Here is a 16,716-nt window from a genome sequence, read left to right as displayed (position 1 = left end):
AACATTTTCTCCAAATACGGATGTAGCCTGGCTCAGCTTTGCTGTGATGCGTGTGCGCATACATCACCTCGCGCCTGTATTCGTGGCAGGGTGAGCTTAGTCGCAGGTGCGATCACACTATAGAATTTCTGTGAACATCTGCGCACAATTGCTTGGCCGCAGTGTGTACTCATCACGGCAAACCAGAGCCTGGCTACAACTGTACTCTCACCCTCACACCCTTCTATCTACCTCTGACCTGTGGCTTATCCTTGGGTTGACCCCTCTCTTTCTTATAAGAAGACAGCAGTAGAACAGAATTCGGGATTGAAAAATGCCTGATCCCGGGATTGGCTTCCCTAATTAAAAAACCCGCCCCGCATATTTAATTACAAAAAAAATACAATTTGTGGTTAAGGGAATAGCGTCCCCTCTTATCTTCCTTGATGAGGATCCTGTTCCTGTTGGGCTCAGATGGGATTGTGAAGGTGAAGCTGAATAGGACAGTTATTTTTATGACACTCACATGCAGCAGGGTATTTGTTGCTGTATGGCTTGCAGCAGATGGAAGGGTCCCCTTATAAGAGTGTACAGCTACATCTGTAAGTAGAGAAGTCTTCATTTCTTGTGCACATAAGGGAGTCACTGGAAAAGTGGGGACATCCCAGTGCTGTCCCTGTGGGAAGGTTCTATAGACACCTTGCGCATGACCGTACTCTGACCTCTCTGGACCAATACCGGTATCATCCACTTGCGGTGACAGTGCCTAAATAACAATGATATATCTGTCAATATAATATATCCGCAGTACTAGGAAACGGTACGTTCCTTAAATAGTCTTGACTGAACACTTCTGCTTTCCAACCATATAAACAATGGACCAATCTGTTCCACCACCCCCGCCTCTCTCTTACAGGACAGAGACAAGAATGATGAACCTCTGGTTGTCCTCTCACAAAATCACTACAGGCCACAAGGACGCTGGGCCAAAGAAAACACCACCGTTGTGATACGGGAATTTTTGGACAGCAAAGATCTGAGCTACTGCACCACGAATGGTGACCTAACCCAGATGTCTTTCCTGGATGAGACCATAGACATGGAAGGTGTTCAACCCAAGAACCTACAGCACCTGCTAGAGGTAAGTGATTCCGGACACCAAGGAGTATATTCAGCTTGCTGCGAGTTTCATTCTGCGTTTAATTTCTGTGCATAGCACGGGATATTTTTTGCCAACGAAATCTCAAACGTTCTTGCAATATAATCCGAAACGGTAGAACCGGGCCTCTCGCCAATGTCATGCAATATCATCCTGAACCCCAACTAAGAGTAGGGTATTAAAGCAGGCAGTTAATGACCATAAGGAAAGTATTGGTCGCTTTTACAACTTGTGTTGGGGGAAACACAACATATTAAGAATTCTTGATTCACCGTTACCAATCAAAAAAAAATTTGGGATCAGGGAGTCATGCAGTTGTTTTCTGTTTCACTGACAGATTGCCATCATCGATGTCTGCCAATTCAATGGATTGTTGTTGGGGAATCGCCCGCCGGATGTACAGTGGCTGGCTTTAAACCTCTTATTGAATGCTCCCAGTACAGTAACTCTGCATACTAATCTTAGCAATTGTGAAAAGGAATCACATACACTGGATGAAATAGTCTGGCTCTTTATTTGTAGTAGGTAGATCGCATACACTGTAACAGCTTGGCAGATCTTGAGTTACAGCATGGCAGGTTTTCCGGCCAGCAACAGATAGGCTTCACAGTATGGGAATACTCCAAATATCCCTAACGTAATCCCCATATTACCCAGCCTATTGTCCAGCTGCTGAAAGGCATTGGGGAACACTGACCCTCTGCTCTGGACAAACATATAACAGGAAGCAACAGGTGTTGTTAATTAGCAGACAATGATTCACAATACATCTTAGGAAAACCTGGACTGGATCGTGGTAGCCCTGCTGCTGCTCTAAATCCTGGACTGGATCTTCCACATTCACCTCATGTGGAAGTATGTTGTCCCTGCCGCACAACTATCTGAATTTCTTTATTTTTCCATTGTTTGACCTTTACCATTTTTATATTGTCCCCAGTCGGCAGAAGGAAACGATCTTGTGAATGGGACATTTATTACGGAAGCGTCCACTGCTTTAGAAGACACGGACGCTCATTCCCTCTCTTCTGAATCAAATGGTATATTCTATCCTTCATCTCTGCAGATGTCCCAGCAGGAGGAAAGGTAATGGGAACTGTGCCCTGATACCCACATACAGCTAATAAGATGCTTTCTAGTGAAATCCTGGAGAGAGTGAGCAGCCTCAGTGTAATGTGATAAGAGAATTCCTTCCGCACCCCCCATACTCTACAACCACCTTTTATAGAACACCCTCCATGCCACCGGGCATTCCTCTGCAATTTATAAGCCCTCCCAATTTGGGATTGCGGTCGATAGGATGACATATATTAGGTCAAACACTAAATGTTGAGGTTGACACATGAAATAGGTCAACATGCCTTAGGTCCGAAGGTCAACGCAAGCATTAGGTCGACAATAGGAAGGTCGATGAGTTTTGTTCCATGCCCTACCATCCACTAGGGTGTGGAGGTAGAATATTATAATGTGCCGAACGCAGCAAGTCACCGTGCCCGAAGCATGGCAAACGCAGTGACCCATCCGAGGAGACGCAGCACACTGATATGGTGTCCACGTCGACTTACGTCGAAATTCAGGACAAGAAGAACTCATGTTGACCTTTTGACGATGGTCATTACCATTGTTGACATAATGCTTGTGGTAAACCTTCCGACCCTGTTGACGTTGGCTATGCCGATGACAGTGATATTTGAAGGTGTAACGAGGCGGGTGGGGTAGAACACCTCTATAAGGCACCATGTAGCGCTGACCCGCTTCCTAATACACAACCATCTCCTCTTGGTTTCTTTTCATAGTGACTTTACTGTTGAAGAACTGACCTTTGACAAGGGCCATGATACACTGGCCAATGGCTTCTTACCCAGCTATGACCCAGGTAATTATCCAATTAGCCTTGTTCTTCCCATCCTTATATCCCAATTTTTGCTTTTACCAGCTGTCCTTGGACCTTATTCTGGTAGATTCCCCCAGATGCCACCCTGCGAATGCCAGTCTGCCCACCGACCATCAAATGATGATCAGGTCACTTAGATATGCGTGTACACTCAGGAGGAAATGGACGGGCAGCTGACATCCGGTGATGTCAGCGGGTGTGGTATGGGACTCCGACAGTCAGGATCCCGACAGTCATTATCCCGACATCGGGATCCCGGCTGCCCGGAGTCAGACAGCATGGCGAGCGCACGATGTGGGGGTCCACGACGTGGGGGTCGTGGACCCCCACGAGGGAAAACAGCGGGTGGCCGTCGGGCACCCGGCTGTCGGCGTTTTGACAGTCGGGATCCCGACTGTCGGGAACCCGTCCGGCACCAATGTCAGCTGCCCGCCCCCCGGTGCCCATGTCATCGGTCAACTTCCATGGGTGTTCCCATGGGCATGACTATCACCAGCCGTCCCATGCCCACTATCTAGGGTGCGTGCACCCGCCGAACCGTCTGTTCGCCGTGGCCTCACTCACCCGTCATATGCACATGAGCAGAAATGCGGATGCGAAATGTGCCGAACATCGGTCTTCGTGCAAACATAAGGTCCCTGCGATCGGACTAGAATAACCCCCCTGTGTAATGCTAAAAAGTATATTCTATCTGTTCACACCAATAATATTAAATAGAATATAAATGTAATGAGCAGAAAAGTTTTGTTATTAGGAAATTCCTAATTCTGGGCATATCACTCAACATACCTGAGTTTTAGCATAAAATCACATACAGTATTCTATTCATTGTTTACTAAATTTATTAGTGTGGTTTTTTTTTTCATAGATATATTGTGGCTTATGTAATAGCCGGCCAGATGCAGGCTGTGCGGGAACTCTGGCGAGTAGGCCTAGATTCTTGAAGCGGCAATCATATACAAGGCAAAAGCCTTGTAAAGGATTGTCCCTTTAAAAATCCGGGCATACCGGAATTCCCGCACAGCAGATATCTTGCAGGTTAGTACTGTGCATAAGCCCCGTCATGTTTGAAATACCTAGAGCAACCACCAGCAAGCCAATCATTAACCCTTTGAGTTCCAACGTTGCTGTTAGATCCTCAAAATATCCACACAAAAAATGCCAGCGCCGCTCACACCAGTGACTTACAGCCTTAAGCGTGCGTTGCCAATCCTTGGGCAAGGGATAATGTTAGTTGTATTTATAAAACGCTTACAATTTGAACGCCATTAAATATCACCCCCCCTCCACAATCCTTTATTTTCAGATGAAGAATCTTTGGCATCTGACAATTGTTCTGACGCCGACGTTGATGATAATGACGCGGAGCAGAACTGCTGCCCGGAGTCGCCAGAGAGGGAGACGTTCCTAAGGAAACATTTTGACACCTTAGCTGACTTACTTGCTGAAGGTATGACGACTTTTGGTATGTAAGACTGTCCTCCAAACCTGGGGTTATAGTTGGCTCCGTCTCTTCTATCATTACTGTGAGAGAATACGGTTTGGCAGTAATTTGTGATCTTTGTTTGTTTTTCTGTCACCTTGGACATTTAAAATTGTCAATGTTGTGAAATTATTTAAAAAAAATCCATTTAGTGGGGTTATTTGGCTGCAATTTGTGCTGGGTAATATACAGTAAGTTAAGTATTTTTTTTTTTTTTGCCGCCCTCTTGTGGAAGATATTACATATATCTAGCATGTTTCCCCAGCGTGTGACGTGATGACGTCACACGCATAACGGAGAAGCTGAAGCAGGATGGAGGAAGAGAGACCAGCATACACTGCTGCTTCCCTTGGCTCCGACGCATCCCAGGCCGCCCTAGCATGCCCATCCGCCCACCCATCCTGTACACAGTAGCCAATAGCCGGCTCTGTGTACAGTCAATTGAATCAGTGGGGGGGATTTGTCATCTCTGCCATGGCCCCACCCGCGCTGCAGTTGACTCGCATCCAGTGCTCAGCCAGTGGGCAGTGGCAGGCAGCAGCATGTCAGTGCATCGAGCGGGTGCCAGCGCCCACACAGACCCTGCTGCTGCTTGCTCCCCCAAGCGGCAGCTGGGGCTGCCTTACAGTAGTTACGGCACTGCATATATCATATATTACAGGGTACTTGCAACTTGGAGTGCCACACAAATAAAAGATTAAATGCAGGTGCACACTGGAAGTACTACAAACTGAGGGCAGTATTGAATCTGTGCTGGTATTTCCCGCAGGGTGGAGTACCGGCACTGGCGGTTTTAATGCTGCCGTTTCCTACAACATTGAAGGCTGTCCGTTTTTACCCTTTTTGAAAATAAACTGTTTTGTCAAGAAACGGAAGTGGATTGTCAAATCTGCGTCCGTTTTCAGACGGGGATCCCATTTGCTGAAACGTACGCTAAATATACGAATTAGTGGCGTTTTAGGCGGTAAAAGACCTGGATTTGCAGATCCACATCTCTTCCGATTTTTGGATTGTTTAGGAAAAACATTGAATCGATGGAATGCAAATTCCATCACCTCTTTGCGGAAACGGCCGGTATTTCACTGTTTTTCTGCAAAAAAAACGGACATTGAATACCCCCCAAAGTGTTGAAAGGTGTTACATTAGTAAAAAAGCATGTGTTGGTAAATAAAAACATTTTATGTGCTAAACTAAAGGCCCCCATACACTATGCAACTTCTCAGAGGGGAGAAGCTGCATCTGATCCCCCTTGAGCCAACCGGGACATGCAATCCCATTTCCCATTGCCGCGAGGGGGTCGGGCGTGCAGCACGTCTGACCTCAGATTCCAATCCGACGCACATGGGACCCCTTTATCACCTCGGATTTTATACACAAGCGGTTTGGGCCAATGTCACCCAATTTCTCGGCCTGATCTGCCAGAATTGGGTGCAATCAGGCCCAAATCACATAGAGCCTTATTCAGATCTGAGCTCAGTACAAATTTGTTTGGAAAATGGGCAAAACCATGTGCACTGCAGGTGGGGCAGATGTAACATGTATAGAGAGTTAGATTTGTGTGAGTTATTTTGTTTCTGTGCAGGGTAAATACTGGCTGCATTATTTTTACACTGCAATTTAGATTTCAGTTTCAGCACACCCCACCCAAATTTAACTCTCTCTGCACATGTTACATCTGCCCCACCTGCAGTGCACATGGTTTTACCCATTTTCCAAACAAATTTGTACTGAGCTCAGATCTGAATAAGGCCCATAGTGGGGGCCTTATATGATGCCCCATGGCAGCCCGGCCACACAAACCCAGGTGGCTCATTTTAGCTTGGTGGTGGGCCAAGTTAAAATGGACATCATTTATAAATTTATCAAGGACGTAACAACCATTGTGCCTAATCCAGCCAATAATTCAAAGTGTTTTCTCTGGTTTCCAACAAGTACAGAGCAGTAAGTCTAATGCATTATAATACGGGGACAGGTACGTTAGTGGCAGTGGTCTGGGCGATACTCTCCATTTCCTCATACCACTATTCTATCTTATACCAACCCCATGGAGCTCTCCTAAATGATGGAATGAGAGAGATGCTACAATTACGGTTCTGTGATTATTCACACAGAGAAATTTGACAACTCCCTGAAAGATCTGATGCCGGACGAGGATGACAGCGATTTCTTGTTGAACCAGCGGCTGAGCTTCTCTTCTAGGTTTTTATGTTGGAACCACAGGAACAACCGGTAAAGGACAATGTTCTATCTTCTCTGACATTTTACTGTTTTCTGCAACCAAACTAGCGCTTGGCATTCTGGTCATTGTAGTTCTAATTGTGCCACCTGTGAGGATACTGGGTATTGGAATGGTTGGGTCGACACATATTAAGTCATCTTGTATTGGGTTGACCACTGAATGAAATACACACATGAAATAGGCCGACACTTGTTCTAATATCTGTCCACGTACACTCCTCAACATATCCCACAATTCCACCTACATGCCTTTGGCCTATGTGAGAGCTATACATATTCGACTGAGCGTTGTAACACTGAATCACTCCACCACTATGCTTGCTCAGTTTGAATAATCACAATAACCATCTATAATGTTCTGCCACAGAGTAAAACAGTGACTGATTGCAGTTATAAAGCCTTACTTGTGTAATCCCATTCCATATCATGTTTTTATTTTTCTATTCTCAGACTGGGAGATGTCTTACTACCTCCTGGCCAGCAGATGGCGACTGCTACAAATACAGACCTAAAAGTGGAACCTAATAGAACGAAGCCCTTCAGGAGAGCATCTGATGTAAGACACCTGAATGTGATGTTAATGCTCCTCCTACTGTACATGTGTTACTGTGTTTGTTGGTCTGTGTGATTGCAGTTGTATAGTCCGTCTGATGTTCTAGTGAGCATAATGGGCCTGATTCAGAACTGAATGCTAACCTGGTGTTTTTACAGCGGAGCGATTATCCCCCGACTGTGCGCCAGTGTCGGACTGCATTGTGCCACTATGGTCATGTGACGGCAGTTTTGGGGAGTAGGTAATAGGGAGTGGCAGCACTAACTCAGGATCCACACTCACTTTTGGCATGGTGCAAGATCGTGACCCCAGGATCAGATCATTGAGCTTTGCAAGTCATAGACGTTTGCACTGATCTGTAAGGTGGTCTCATGTTCACCAAGTTCTACAAGGTTGACGTGATTACGACAAATCAGTCCTACAAGCGGCAAATGTTGTCTGAATTGTTATCCCTTTGTCACTTAAAACTACCATCGGACATCCCTGTGCTCATTAGTCCCAAAATGAAATGCATGTGATTTAACTCAAAATTGTTTAACAAAACCTGTGCATGATTATAGAAATCCAGAAAACATGGCCTGTTGTGGGTAATTGAGGACTGGGGTTGAGATACACTGCTCTTGATGGGCAGCTGTTATGGACAGGTTCTTTGGTATCCAATTGGGTGTGAGGATGCCAGAGCAAATCCTACTGATATTCTATAGAAATCGCCTGCGGCTCATTTGAAAAAAGAAAAATGTGCTCAATTTAAATATGCCCCTAGGGCTTTGGTAATAAACTGTTTTAAGCAGGGCCATAAAGGAGAAAACCTTGATTGATGTAGGGGCATTTTCTAAGTGATTTAGGGCCAGATGTACTAAGCTTGAAAAGTGATAAAATTGAGAGTGATAAACCACCAGCCAGTCAGCTTCTACCTGCCATGTCGCAGGCTGTGTTTGAAAAATGACAGGTAGGAGCTGATTGGTCGGTGGTTTATCGCTCTCCATTCAAGCTTAGTACATCTGGCCCCTAGTGAGATCACTTAGAAATTGCCCCTAAATCGCTACGTCTGTAGGCCCCATAAGAGAACCTATCAAGATAGGGTAAGAAGTCAGCTTATTGTTACAATATATGCAGCGACTGCTTGTGTGCTAGTCCGTCTGCCATGGAGATGCTCAGAAAACAGCGCCCACCAGTGGCAGGTTATAAAAGTACAAGCAGCTGCTGTATGTTCAGCCTGGGTCCAGGTGTGCAGGAGGCCCGGAGGTGTGGGGTCAATAACAACGCTCCCAAACACAATTGGGTGTTAAGGGAAAATAACACATAGACAAGGAAAAGCAATGAAGGAGTTTTCTTGTCTGTACTGCTATGTACGTGTGTCTGACGTCACCTTTATTATTATTTAAAGTATGATTTCATCTTATATACCACAAGGTATACTGTATGTACAATGTTTTTGTAGCTAGGAGGACAACTGTTGCTGCCATTCTATTGTACTTTGTTTTGGTCATTTCCTTTTTTTTTTTTTCCTATGGAAGAGACTGTCAGAAAAGGCGTCCGATGTGCCGGAAAGGAGGAAATCGGAGAAAAACGCAGGTACCGTGTTCTCTATTACATCAGTATAAATAACAATGGAATTCAATGGGAAATGTCTTTTTTTTTTAAATGGGAAGATAATAGGATTCATTACTTTGTGCCTGATTCAGGCCTGTTGGCCACACTGCATATAGTCACAGCATAGCAAGCGGGGAAATGCCGCGCACCGAATCCGCACACTAGAATGCGAGCAAGTGCGGCCGCGCGGCAGAAAACTCATTTGATGGTCGCCCACCATCGAATGATTTTTCCACTGTGGGTAAAGAAAAGTCAACCTGGACCGACTTCTCTAGCGTACGCTTCACGGAGTGGGCACTGACGGCCTGTGACATCAGCCGCCCGCCCAAAGCAGGCATGAACAGGCGAGTGTGCATGTGCAAACCCCTCAGATCCGACCTGGGTTTGGCGCATTGACATTAAACCCGGGTCAGCTATTATACAGAGGGGGCGACCTGGGTTTAACCCTTGTTATAATTAGGGTCGCTTGACCCGGGTTATAAGGTTTGGTGCTTTCACACCGTGAAAGGGGCCTAAATGACCGAAAGCTTGACCATGGAGTAGTGCGATTTGGCCACTTTTCATCCGATGCCAACAGATCAGGCCGAGAAATCGGATGTAAAGTGTTCATCCGGTCGGATATTGGACGTGCTGCATGTACAATCTCTCGGATCGGACAGCCTTTGGCAGAGGTGAATGGGATCGCATAAGATATATCATATGCAAAGGGACCTCCTACGATATATCGTATGTGATCCAGCCGTCAGGGGAGCTGCCGGGGCGCTTGCTGGGGTATTGCATGTGATTTTATCTTGTAATACTCCAGCCTAGTGTATGGAGGCCTTTAAAGCAAAGATTACTTGTATCCAGAATATTCATTTATATGTAGAATTGTTTTAAAAAGTTATTTTCGAGTTTCGCAAACTCCACCATTATAGTCCAGGTTTTAAGGATGTGCCCAGAGTTTCAAATAAAATTGACTGAGGTACTAATTAAGTCACCTGTGCCCAAGCATAGACATCCTGAAAACCCGGCCTGTCATTTTCCCTGTTTGGGAAACTCTAGTTAATTGATAACATTTATAGTGACTTGTATCTGTTTACAATTTCTAAAGAGTTTAGCTAAAACTTTTTAAATGTTTTATCTTCATTATTTAGACCATATTCTTTACCTCATTTTACATCACCTATCTGTTTGCTTTAAATTCTTTTGCACAGACATCTCTCTGCCAGTTCCCACTTTGCAGAAAGTCCAGGTCCACGAGAAAGCGGCATCCCGAGCTTCATACCCCGCCTACTGCCCGAAAAAGACCAGCTCATATAACAAGTCCAACAAAGGGCGATCTTACATGGAAGCCACTTCTAGTTCCAAGGCAAAAATATTTCGTAGTGTCTCCGTAGGGGAGGGCATTAATGTCTCCCAAGCTGAAGACCAGAGAAGGTTATCTCATATGTCTCGCCATTTGTCCAACATTGACTTGTTCTCCTTCGAACAAACCAAGTCCCATCTTACAGTAGACAACTCCTGTAAACCGCTTCCATCCTCCACATCCCATGAGCAGATATCTTCTGGAATGCTCGAGAGGGCAAGCTCTTTGGTCAGCTCCTCAAACACTTTATTGGATAATTTTTTAATGCCTCCACCAGCCACATGTGGAATTATGCCACGTTTAAAGAAGAAAACTAAATCTGTCAATAACCTCTCGAAGTCATGCAAGGAGGATCTAAACTGCTTTGGTGTGAAGACCAAGGATGGAGTAGATGCACTGAAGAATGGAGTTGTCACCGAAATCCAGAGTAAGAAATCCTCATTGTCGGTGAAAAATAAAACCCAAGATGTCCATGACTTCCGCAGAAGAGCATCTATAGCAGGGATTCCAACCAGTGCATCTCCAAGCAGGAATCCTACTGAAGGCCCTTCCAGTGCTGCAAGCCGTAGCCTATGTGTTTCCCCATCCGTGTTCTCAAAGAGTCTTGGAGGACCCAGTAAGTTATGAGCTTTGTTTATCTATCTGACACAAGCAATGTTGTTAGTTGTCTGTAATATTTCTCCAATCTTGATATTTAGTAGTATTTGTGTACAGGTTGGCATTGTTCTCCTTGGACTAGTTCTGCATTTATCAGAAAGTCGCCACTGCCCGCCATGTTCCGGAGCCTCGCTGTCCCCCCTATTCACTGCCCCTGACGGCGAGTGTGAACCCCTGCATCGGACACCTGGGAGCCAGGCAGCACAGGCTGCCCCCCGGGAGAGCCAGCAGGGGACCAGGTATTGATCGTGCATATGTAATGATCGGTTGCAGTGAATATATGAATATCTAATGAGCGGCTCTCGGCTCCCGGCCCCCTGCTGGCTGCTATGTGTAAAAAAATATATATATATTTTTTAATTAAATATATATTCATGTGCTATAAGCACATGAATAAAAATAGCATGCCCCTTCACAGAATAAAATTCCTGATTTTTTTTACACCAAATGTAAAACAACAACTTTATTTTAAAAGTTCACTTTCCACTTCACCATTAAAAGATGGCAATTTGCTACACGGCGACACACGGCGAAAATCACTTAGAAAGACGGTGAGAAGTGCACGTTGAATAGGGTGATTCGCTTTCTGACCCAAAAAATCACCTTCCAACGCGAAACTAGAATAAATTCGCCGTGAAACAGGGCGAATTATCCTCATTGAATAGTGCCCAAGATGGATGCTGCTGCTGCTATAGGCACCTGAGGGCAAAAGAAGACTACTGCCGGCATGGATCTGAGAACACACAATCAGCCATCTGAATACGTGCTATTCAGATTGGCCATTTTGTCGGCCAGTAAATATGCATCAGATGGCGGGCCTTGTAACTTCCAGAAAATGGCATTGGCACCAGTGGTGTCACAAGCAGGGTGCGAAAGGGTTGACACCAAAGTCTGTTACAGGATCCAAGTGATTGTCCCCTGCAATCACTTGGCTCTTGCCACAGATGAAGTGCTGGCGCTACACCCAGCACCATGTCAAAGGGGAGCCAGCATGTCCGGGGATGCTAGAAACGCCCTCAGAGTGATGGGATGGAGAGGCCACACACCATATTCTGGATAAGGCACCTCGGCACGGGGAATGGGGGTGTGGTGGTAATGAGTTGGGTGCACTGTATGTCCCCTCTCGGATGATTAGAACTGATTAGTTGAGGTGAGGAAACGGTACTTGTTTCCTAGCACGGAGCCTGCGATTTTAATTGTATCCATCGGGCCCTAAAAAATCGCGTTGATCGCATCGCATGCAACCATTGTTAACGCCACCCCACGATGAACGCCAACCCGAAGCGTAGCGAGCCCGCGAGGGGCGGCGGTACGCGTCCTCTGACCTTTTCATACCCCCACTATCTACGTCAGCGTGGAGTCTATTTTATATAGTGTGGCGAGCGCAGCGAGCCACCGAGCCCGAAGCGCTCGCTACACTATATAAAATCAACTCCACGTGGATAGTGGGGGTATGAAAAGGTTGGAGGACGCATACCGCCGCCGCTCGCTGCGCTCGCCACGCTTCGGGTTGGCGTTCATCTTGGGGTGGCGTTAACAATGGGGGGGCATTTCACATACAAATTACCCATCAGGGTGTGTATACAATAAAAAATAGGGTACATTGGCCCATTTAACATTGTTCCCTATGTAAAATCGGGTCCATCACATTGGTCGCATACGATGGACCCGGTTTTACATAGGAATTTAACATTGAGTACAATGCATTCAATGTTAAATCGCGTTTGTCGCATTGCATGCCATTATAATGGCATGCGATCGACCCGATTTTTTAATTGTCGGAAAAAGGCTAAACATAGCCCAAAATCGCGTCGGTCGGGTCCATCGCATACCTTAACTTAAGGTATGCGATGACCCACGACGGGCGCCGTGCTAGGAAACAAGTACCGAGGAAACTTCTCAATACATCCCATTGTGCACTCTTTAGAAGTTTTAATGTATTTCCTCTGATATCTTTTAATATGTGTGTTTGTAATGATTACACCTGTGCAACTGAAAACCTTAACCATATTTGAGAGATTGGACTAGGATGAAATCTGATTGGCTGTAGGTCACAGAACATTTGTACCACTGCTTTCTTAATTTCATAGGGGGGGGGGGTAATTTTTTGACTGAAAAAATGTGGCTAATATGGCGATTTTTGCAGAAGGAACATTATCAGGCTAGCCAAATATAGCCCATTTTTTTCCAGCCAAAACATTTCCCGTTTTTGGGTGAAAACACATGGTAAGAACCAAGGCCCATGTGTTTTCACGAAAAATGGTGTCTCTAAGGTCTGATTATCAGGGCCCGAGGCAGCAAAAGATAATCTGGGATATCTGCAGGCTTGTCGGGGTTCATGGAATAGCCACTTGGGGGATACATTATCCCCGACTATTTGGTCACACTCCATAGTTTAGTAATCTGCCGATTTTAAGCTCCACGTTTCCTTTAGTGATACATCCATAATGTGCCCCTTTGTGGTTTGTTAGTTATATCTCTCGTTGGCTTCTTCCTCAGATGTGAAGGTTCTGTTGGGTAGATGTGAGCAGGTGATTGAAGAGCTTCACGGAACATTCCAAAAGACACTGGAGACCTATAAGGAGGTAAATGCCTTTAAGAATTACAGTAAAAAAATCCCTCCCCATACAAGCACGGCTTGCGTAAATGAGCTAGATCAGATATTCGCTGCGAATCCACTACCAAGACGCTCAACATCAAATGTTTTTTCCAGTGTGCGCAGTCTATGCTTAGCCCAGGACTTGCTCGGTGGCTGCAATAGAAGCAGTCGGATCGGGCCGGAGCTGAAGTCACACGCCTTCCCCTTAAAAATCTGGGTACGCCTGCATTTTATCTGACACTCCTGTCAATCAACTTGCTTACGGCCATTTAAAAAAAAAAAACAGCCTTGCGTATGCGTACTATGAGCCTCCGTACCCATGTATAGTCTATCGATAATTGCTTGGCCTGCATAATTGCAGCTCTGCGATCAGCTGTGACTTATGGGCCCCATACTGTACATCAGCAATCACAATTAATGGATTTCCAGATCCTGGGATTTTTTGGCCAGATAAATGGATTTTACAATCCATCTGACTTTGCCCACACATTACAGATTTATTTCAGTGATCGGCAGATTTTTCCATCTAAAGATTGCATCTTCATATCTGGAAATTGCCCAATCGATTGTCATTTCAGCTGTTCATAATGTAAATAGATGAAGAAGACGAATTGGGAATGCCCACACATATAAAAAAGATAATACCAGATTATTAAGCATGTTTAAAAATCTGATTAAGCAATCGATTGGCGATCCCTATTAATTTTTGATTGGGATTGCCAAAAGGGGGAGCCCACACATCTAAAATTAATAGTACCAATCATCTCCAGATTTAGGATTGTCACAATTGATTGCTGATGTATGGGGCCCATTAGGCCTAGCATCTTGTCCTCTGGAGTTCTCCTTGACCTTCTTTATTACATTGGCTGCTTGCACCAGTTGATATGCAGCCAGTAGTTTTGCCTTGCCCTTGCAGAGTACTCATGAACATGGTGTGGATGCTTCCGTCCACTCTTTCCGTTACTGATGACCGCTTCCTTTCAGTGTTTCATGCTGCCACCGCCTTAGTCACCTTTCCACAAACGTTAGCAGGTTAAGCGGCTTTGGCCACAGAAACTCCTGACAAACACCCCTCTAACAAAGTCTCATGGCAGTGTTGCATTTTTATATGTAACCCTGACCATACTGGAATGTTATGTTCTTGATTTTAAAGCATTGAGTAGTAGCTCAAGCCGTGAACATACGTGGCGTCCCTCATGTTTCCATTCTGTTTCTGTCCACTGAATATTATGGGGGAGTATTGAATCCGGGATTCCGACTGTCTGAACATCCCAACAGTCGGACCGTTTTCGTCTTCCGATCCGACAGTAACTGGAGAGTCAGAATTCAATGTTCTGAGTGTCGGAAAGTCCGTGGATTGGTGAAAACGGCCACGGATTGTCGAAAAACTGCCGTGAATTCGACAATCTGCGGCCGATTCCGACAACAGATCCGTCTTGAAAAAGTTGAATCTGACCGCCTTCAGTGCTGTCGGTAACGGCAGATTGAATACACCCTATGTTTCCTAAAACACAAAGTCAAAGATGTTAAAGTTTGACTGATGATATCAGAGGTTTAGGAAGACGGGGATATGTATCACCTGCCATGTTATCTGAACTTCTTTATTTTTCTATTCACAAAGATTGAAAGCTGCAATGGGTCCCAAGAAGAAAAGATTCATTTAAGCTCCTTATTTGTGGAGGCTTTTGATCACATACAAAGTGAGCTGGAGTTGGTGGGAGTTAGTTCGAGAACCACGGCAAAGGAACCTTTAGCCAGCGAGCAGAACACCAGGAGCCCAACACTCAGTTTACTAGAACATTATTCTGAAATGTTGTTGCAGTTAATGAGGGAGAAGATGGTGTCGAGTGGATGAGGCCATCGCTTTGTGGCCCTTTATCTTGGAACAAGACACAGTCCGAGCGCGAAGACTAATTCCTCACTGGTGGTTTCGGTGTTCTACTGCTAGAGTCCAGAAGGGATAAGGTCTATCGTACAGTGGCCACCAGCTACTTTGTGGTAGAACGTGTGGAGTTATCGGTGGTCTTAATATCATTGCACTAATGTTCCTAATGTATTCAGTGTTACTAATTGATTATAAAGCTAACATGGCCGGTGAAAATTTCTGACTAGGTAATGTTGTACAGGTACTAGAAGGCCAGAATGGTTGACTATACAAAGGCCACATTTTGTGGTATGGATTTAATAAAGGCACCTTTAAACCTAGAATATATTTAATATAATTTAATTATGTTTTGTGAAATATTATGTAAATACTGTAGGCTTTTCTAAGTCGGTTCTGTTTTTACCAGATATTTTACACATTGGCGCCAGATGTAATAGCGTCTGAGTTCAGCGGCTGTCCAGGATGCCGCCAAACCCGGACGGTTTTTCAAAGGGGCAATCGTTTACAAGGCAAAACCATGAGTGCCCCTTTAGAAAAAAGTCCGAAGTCAGCCGGCTTTGCGGTGTTTTCTAGAGTGTCAGTTTGTATAGACAGATTAGGGGGCCCGGCAAACCCCTTCCGTTATCATTGCTGCTTTGTATCACATGTCCACACATCTAAGTAGAATATACAGGTTAATGATACGTGTATATGTCTTTAAGTGTATTTTATATGTTTATTTTTTGTGTAACTTTATTGCTCTAACAATCAGTCACCGTAGTCCTGTTCAGTATTTCATTGCGGAAAAGCAGGAAAATTCTACTCAGTCTTGTTAATATCCATATGTCCAGTCTATTAAAGTTTCCGTCCTTTCCATAAGATAGTGTGTTGGTTTGCTTCTTATTAGTGTACAGCATCAGGTTCCATTGCTGCAGTCGTGCCATGCAGATCCTCTCGGAGCACCAGAATCGGGGAGTTAGGTCAGCAGTAATGAGGCCAAGCAACTATTGGTCCACATGTATTAGGTTGACATGTAGTGTTCATTCTAGCACTCGCCAGCTTTGAAAACCCATGCAGTTCCTTCTCCCTGCCTGGGGTGTCGCTGTCTGCTGTAGTGCTTCTAGCAGTGTGGTCTGTATATCAGCACTGATATGCAAACCAGACCTGTGCTAGAAACACCGCAGCAGACAGCGACACCCCAGGCAGGGAGGAGGAACTGCATGGGTTTTCAAAGATGGCGGGTGCTAGAATGAACACTAGACATGGTCTATAGCCAACATAATGGTCCATGTAGCATATGGTCGACATGAGATTTCTTACAATTTTTTTTGAAGATGGGGTGTTGCTATGAG

The 16,716-nt window shown here is 45.0% G+C and overlaps 1 protein-coding gene across 1 annotated transcript in view; it reads left to right on the top strand.

Moving 5' to 3' along the window:
• Positions 1-16,243, top strand: part of WDR62 (WD repeat domain 62) — a 44,742-nt gene extending 28,499 nt beyond the window's left edge. The window contains exons 22-31 of the mRNA XM_083159980.1: positions 896-1,120; positions 2,076-2,221; positions 2,932-3,011; positions 4,336-4,479; positions 6,624-6,741; positions 7,201-7,306; positions 8,821-8,878; positions 10,093-10,860; positions 13,401-13,486; positions 15,122-16,243. Coding sequence (XP_083016106.1) covers positions 896-1,120; positions 2,076-2,221; positions 2,932-3,011; positions 4,336-4,479; positions 6,624-6,741; positions 7,201-7,306; positions 8,821-8,878; positions 10,093-10,860; positions 13,401-13,486; positions 15,122-15,355 — 1,965 coding nt within the window. The 3' untranslated portion in view covers positions 15,356-16,243. The remainder of the gene's footprint in view (positions 1-895; positions 1,121-2,075; positions 2,222-2,931; positions 3,012-4,335; positions 4,480-6,623; positions 6,742-7,200; positions 7,307-8,820; positions 8,879-10,092; positions 10,861-13,400; positions 13,487-15,121) is intronic.
• The last annotated feature ends 473 nt before the right edge of the window (positions 16,244-16,716 follow it).

The sequence above is a fragment of the Crinia signifera genome, chromosome 9 (genome assembly GCF_055691185.1).
Source record: "Crinia signifera chromosome 9, ASM5569118v1, whole genome shotgun sequence".
NCBI lineage: Eukaryota > Metazoa > Chordata > Amphibia > Anura > Myobatrachidae > Crinia > Crinia signifera.
This window is presented reverse-complemented; position numbering and strand designations above follow the sequence as displayed.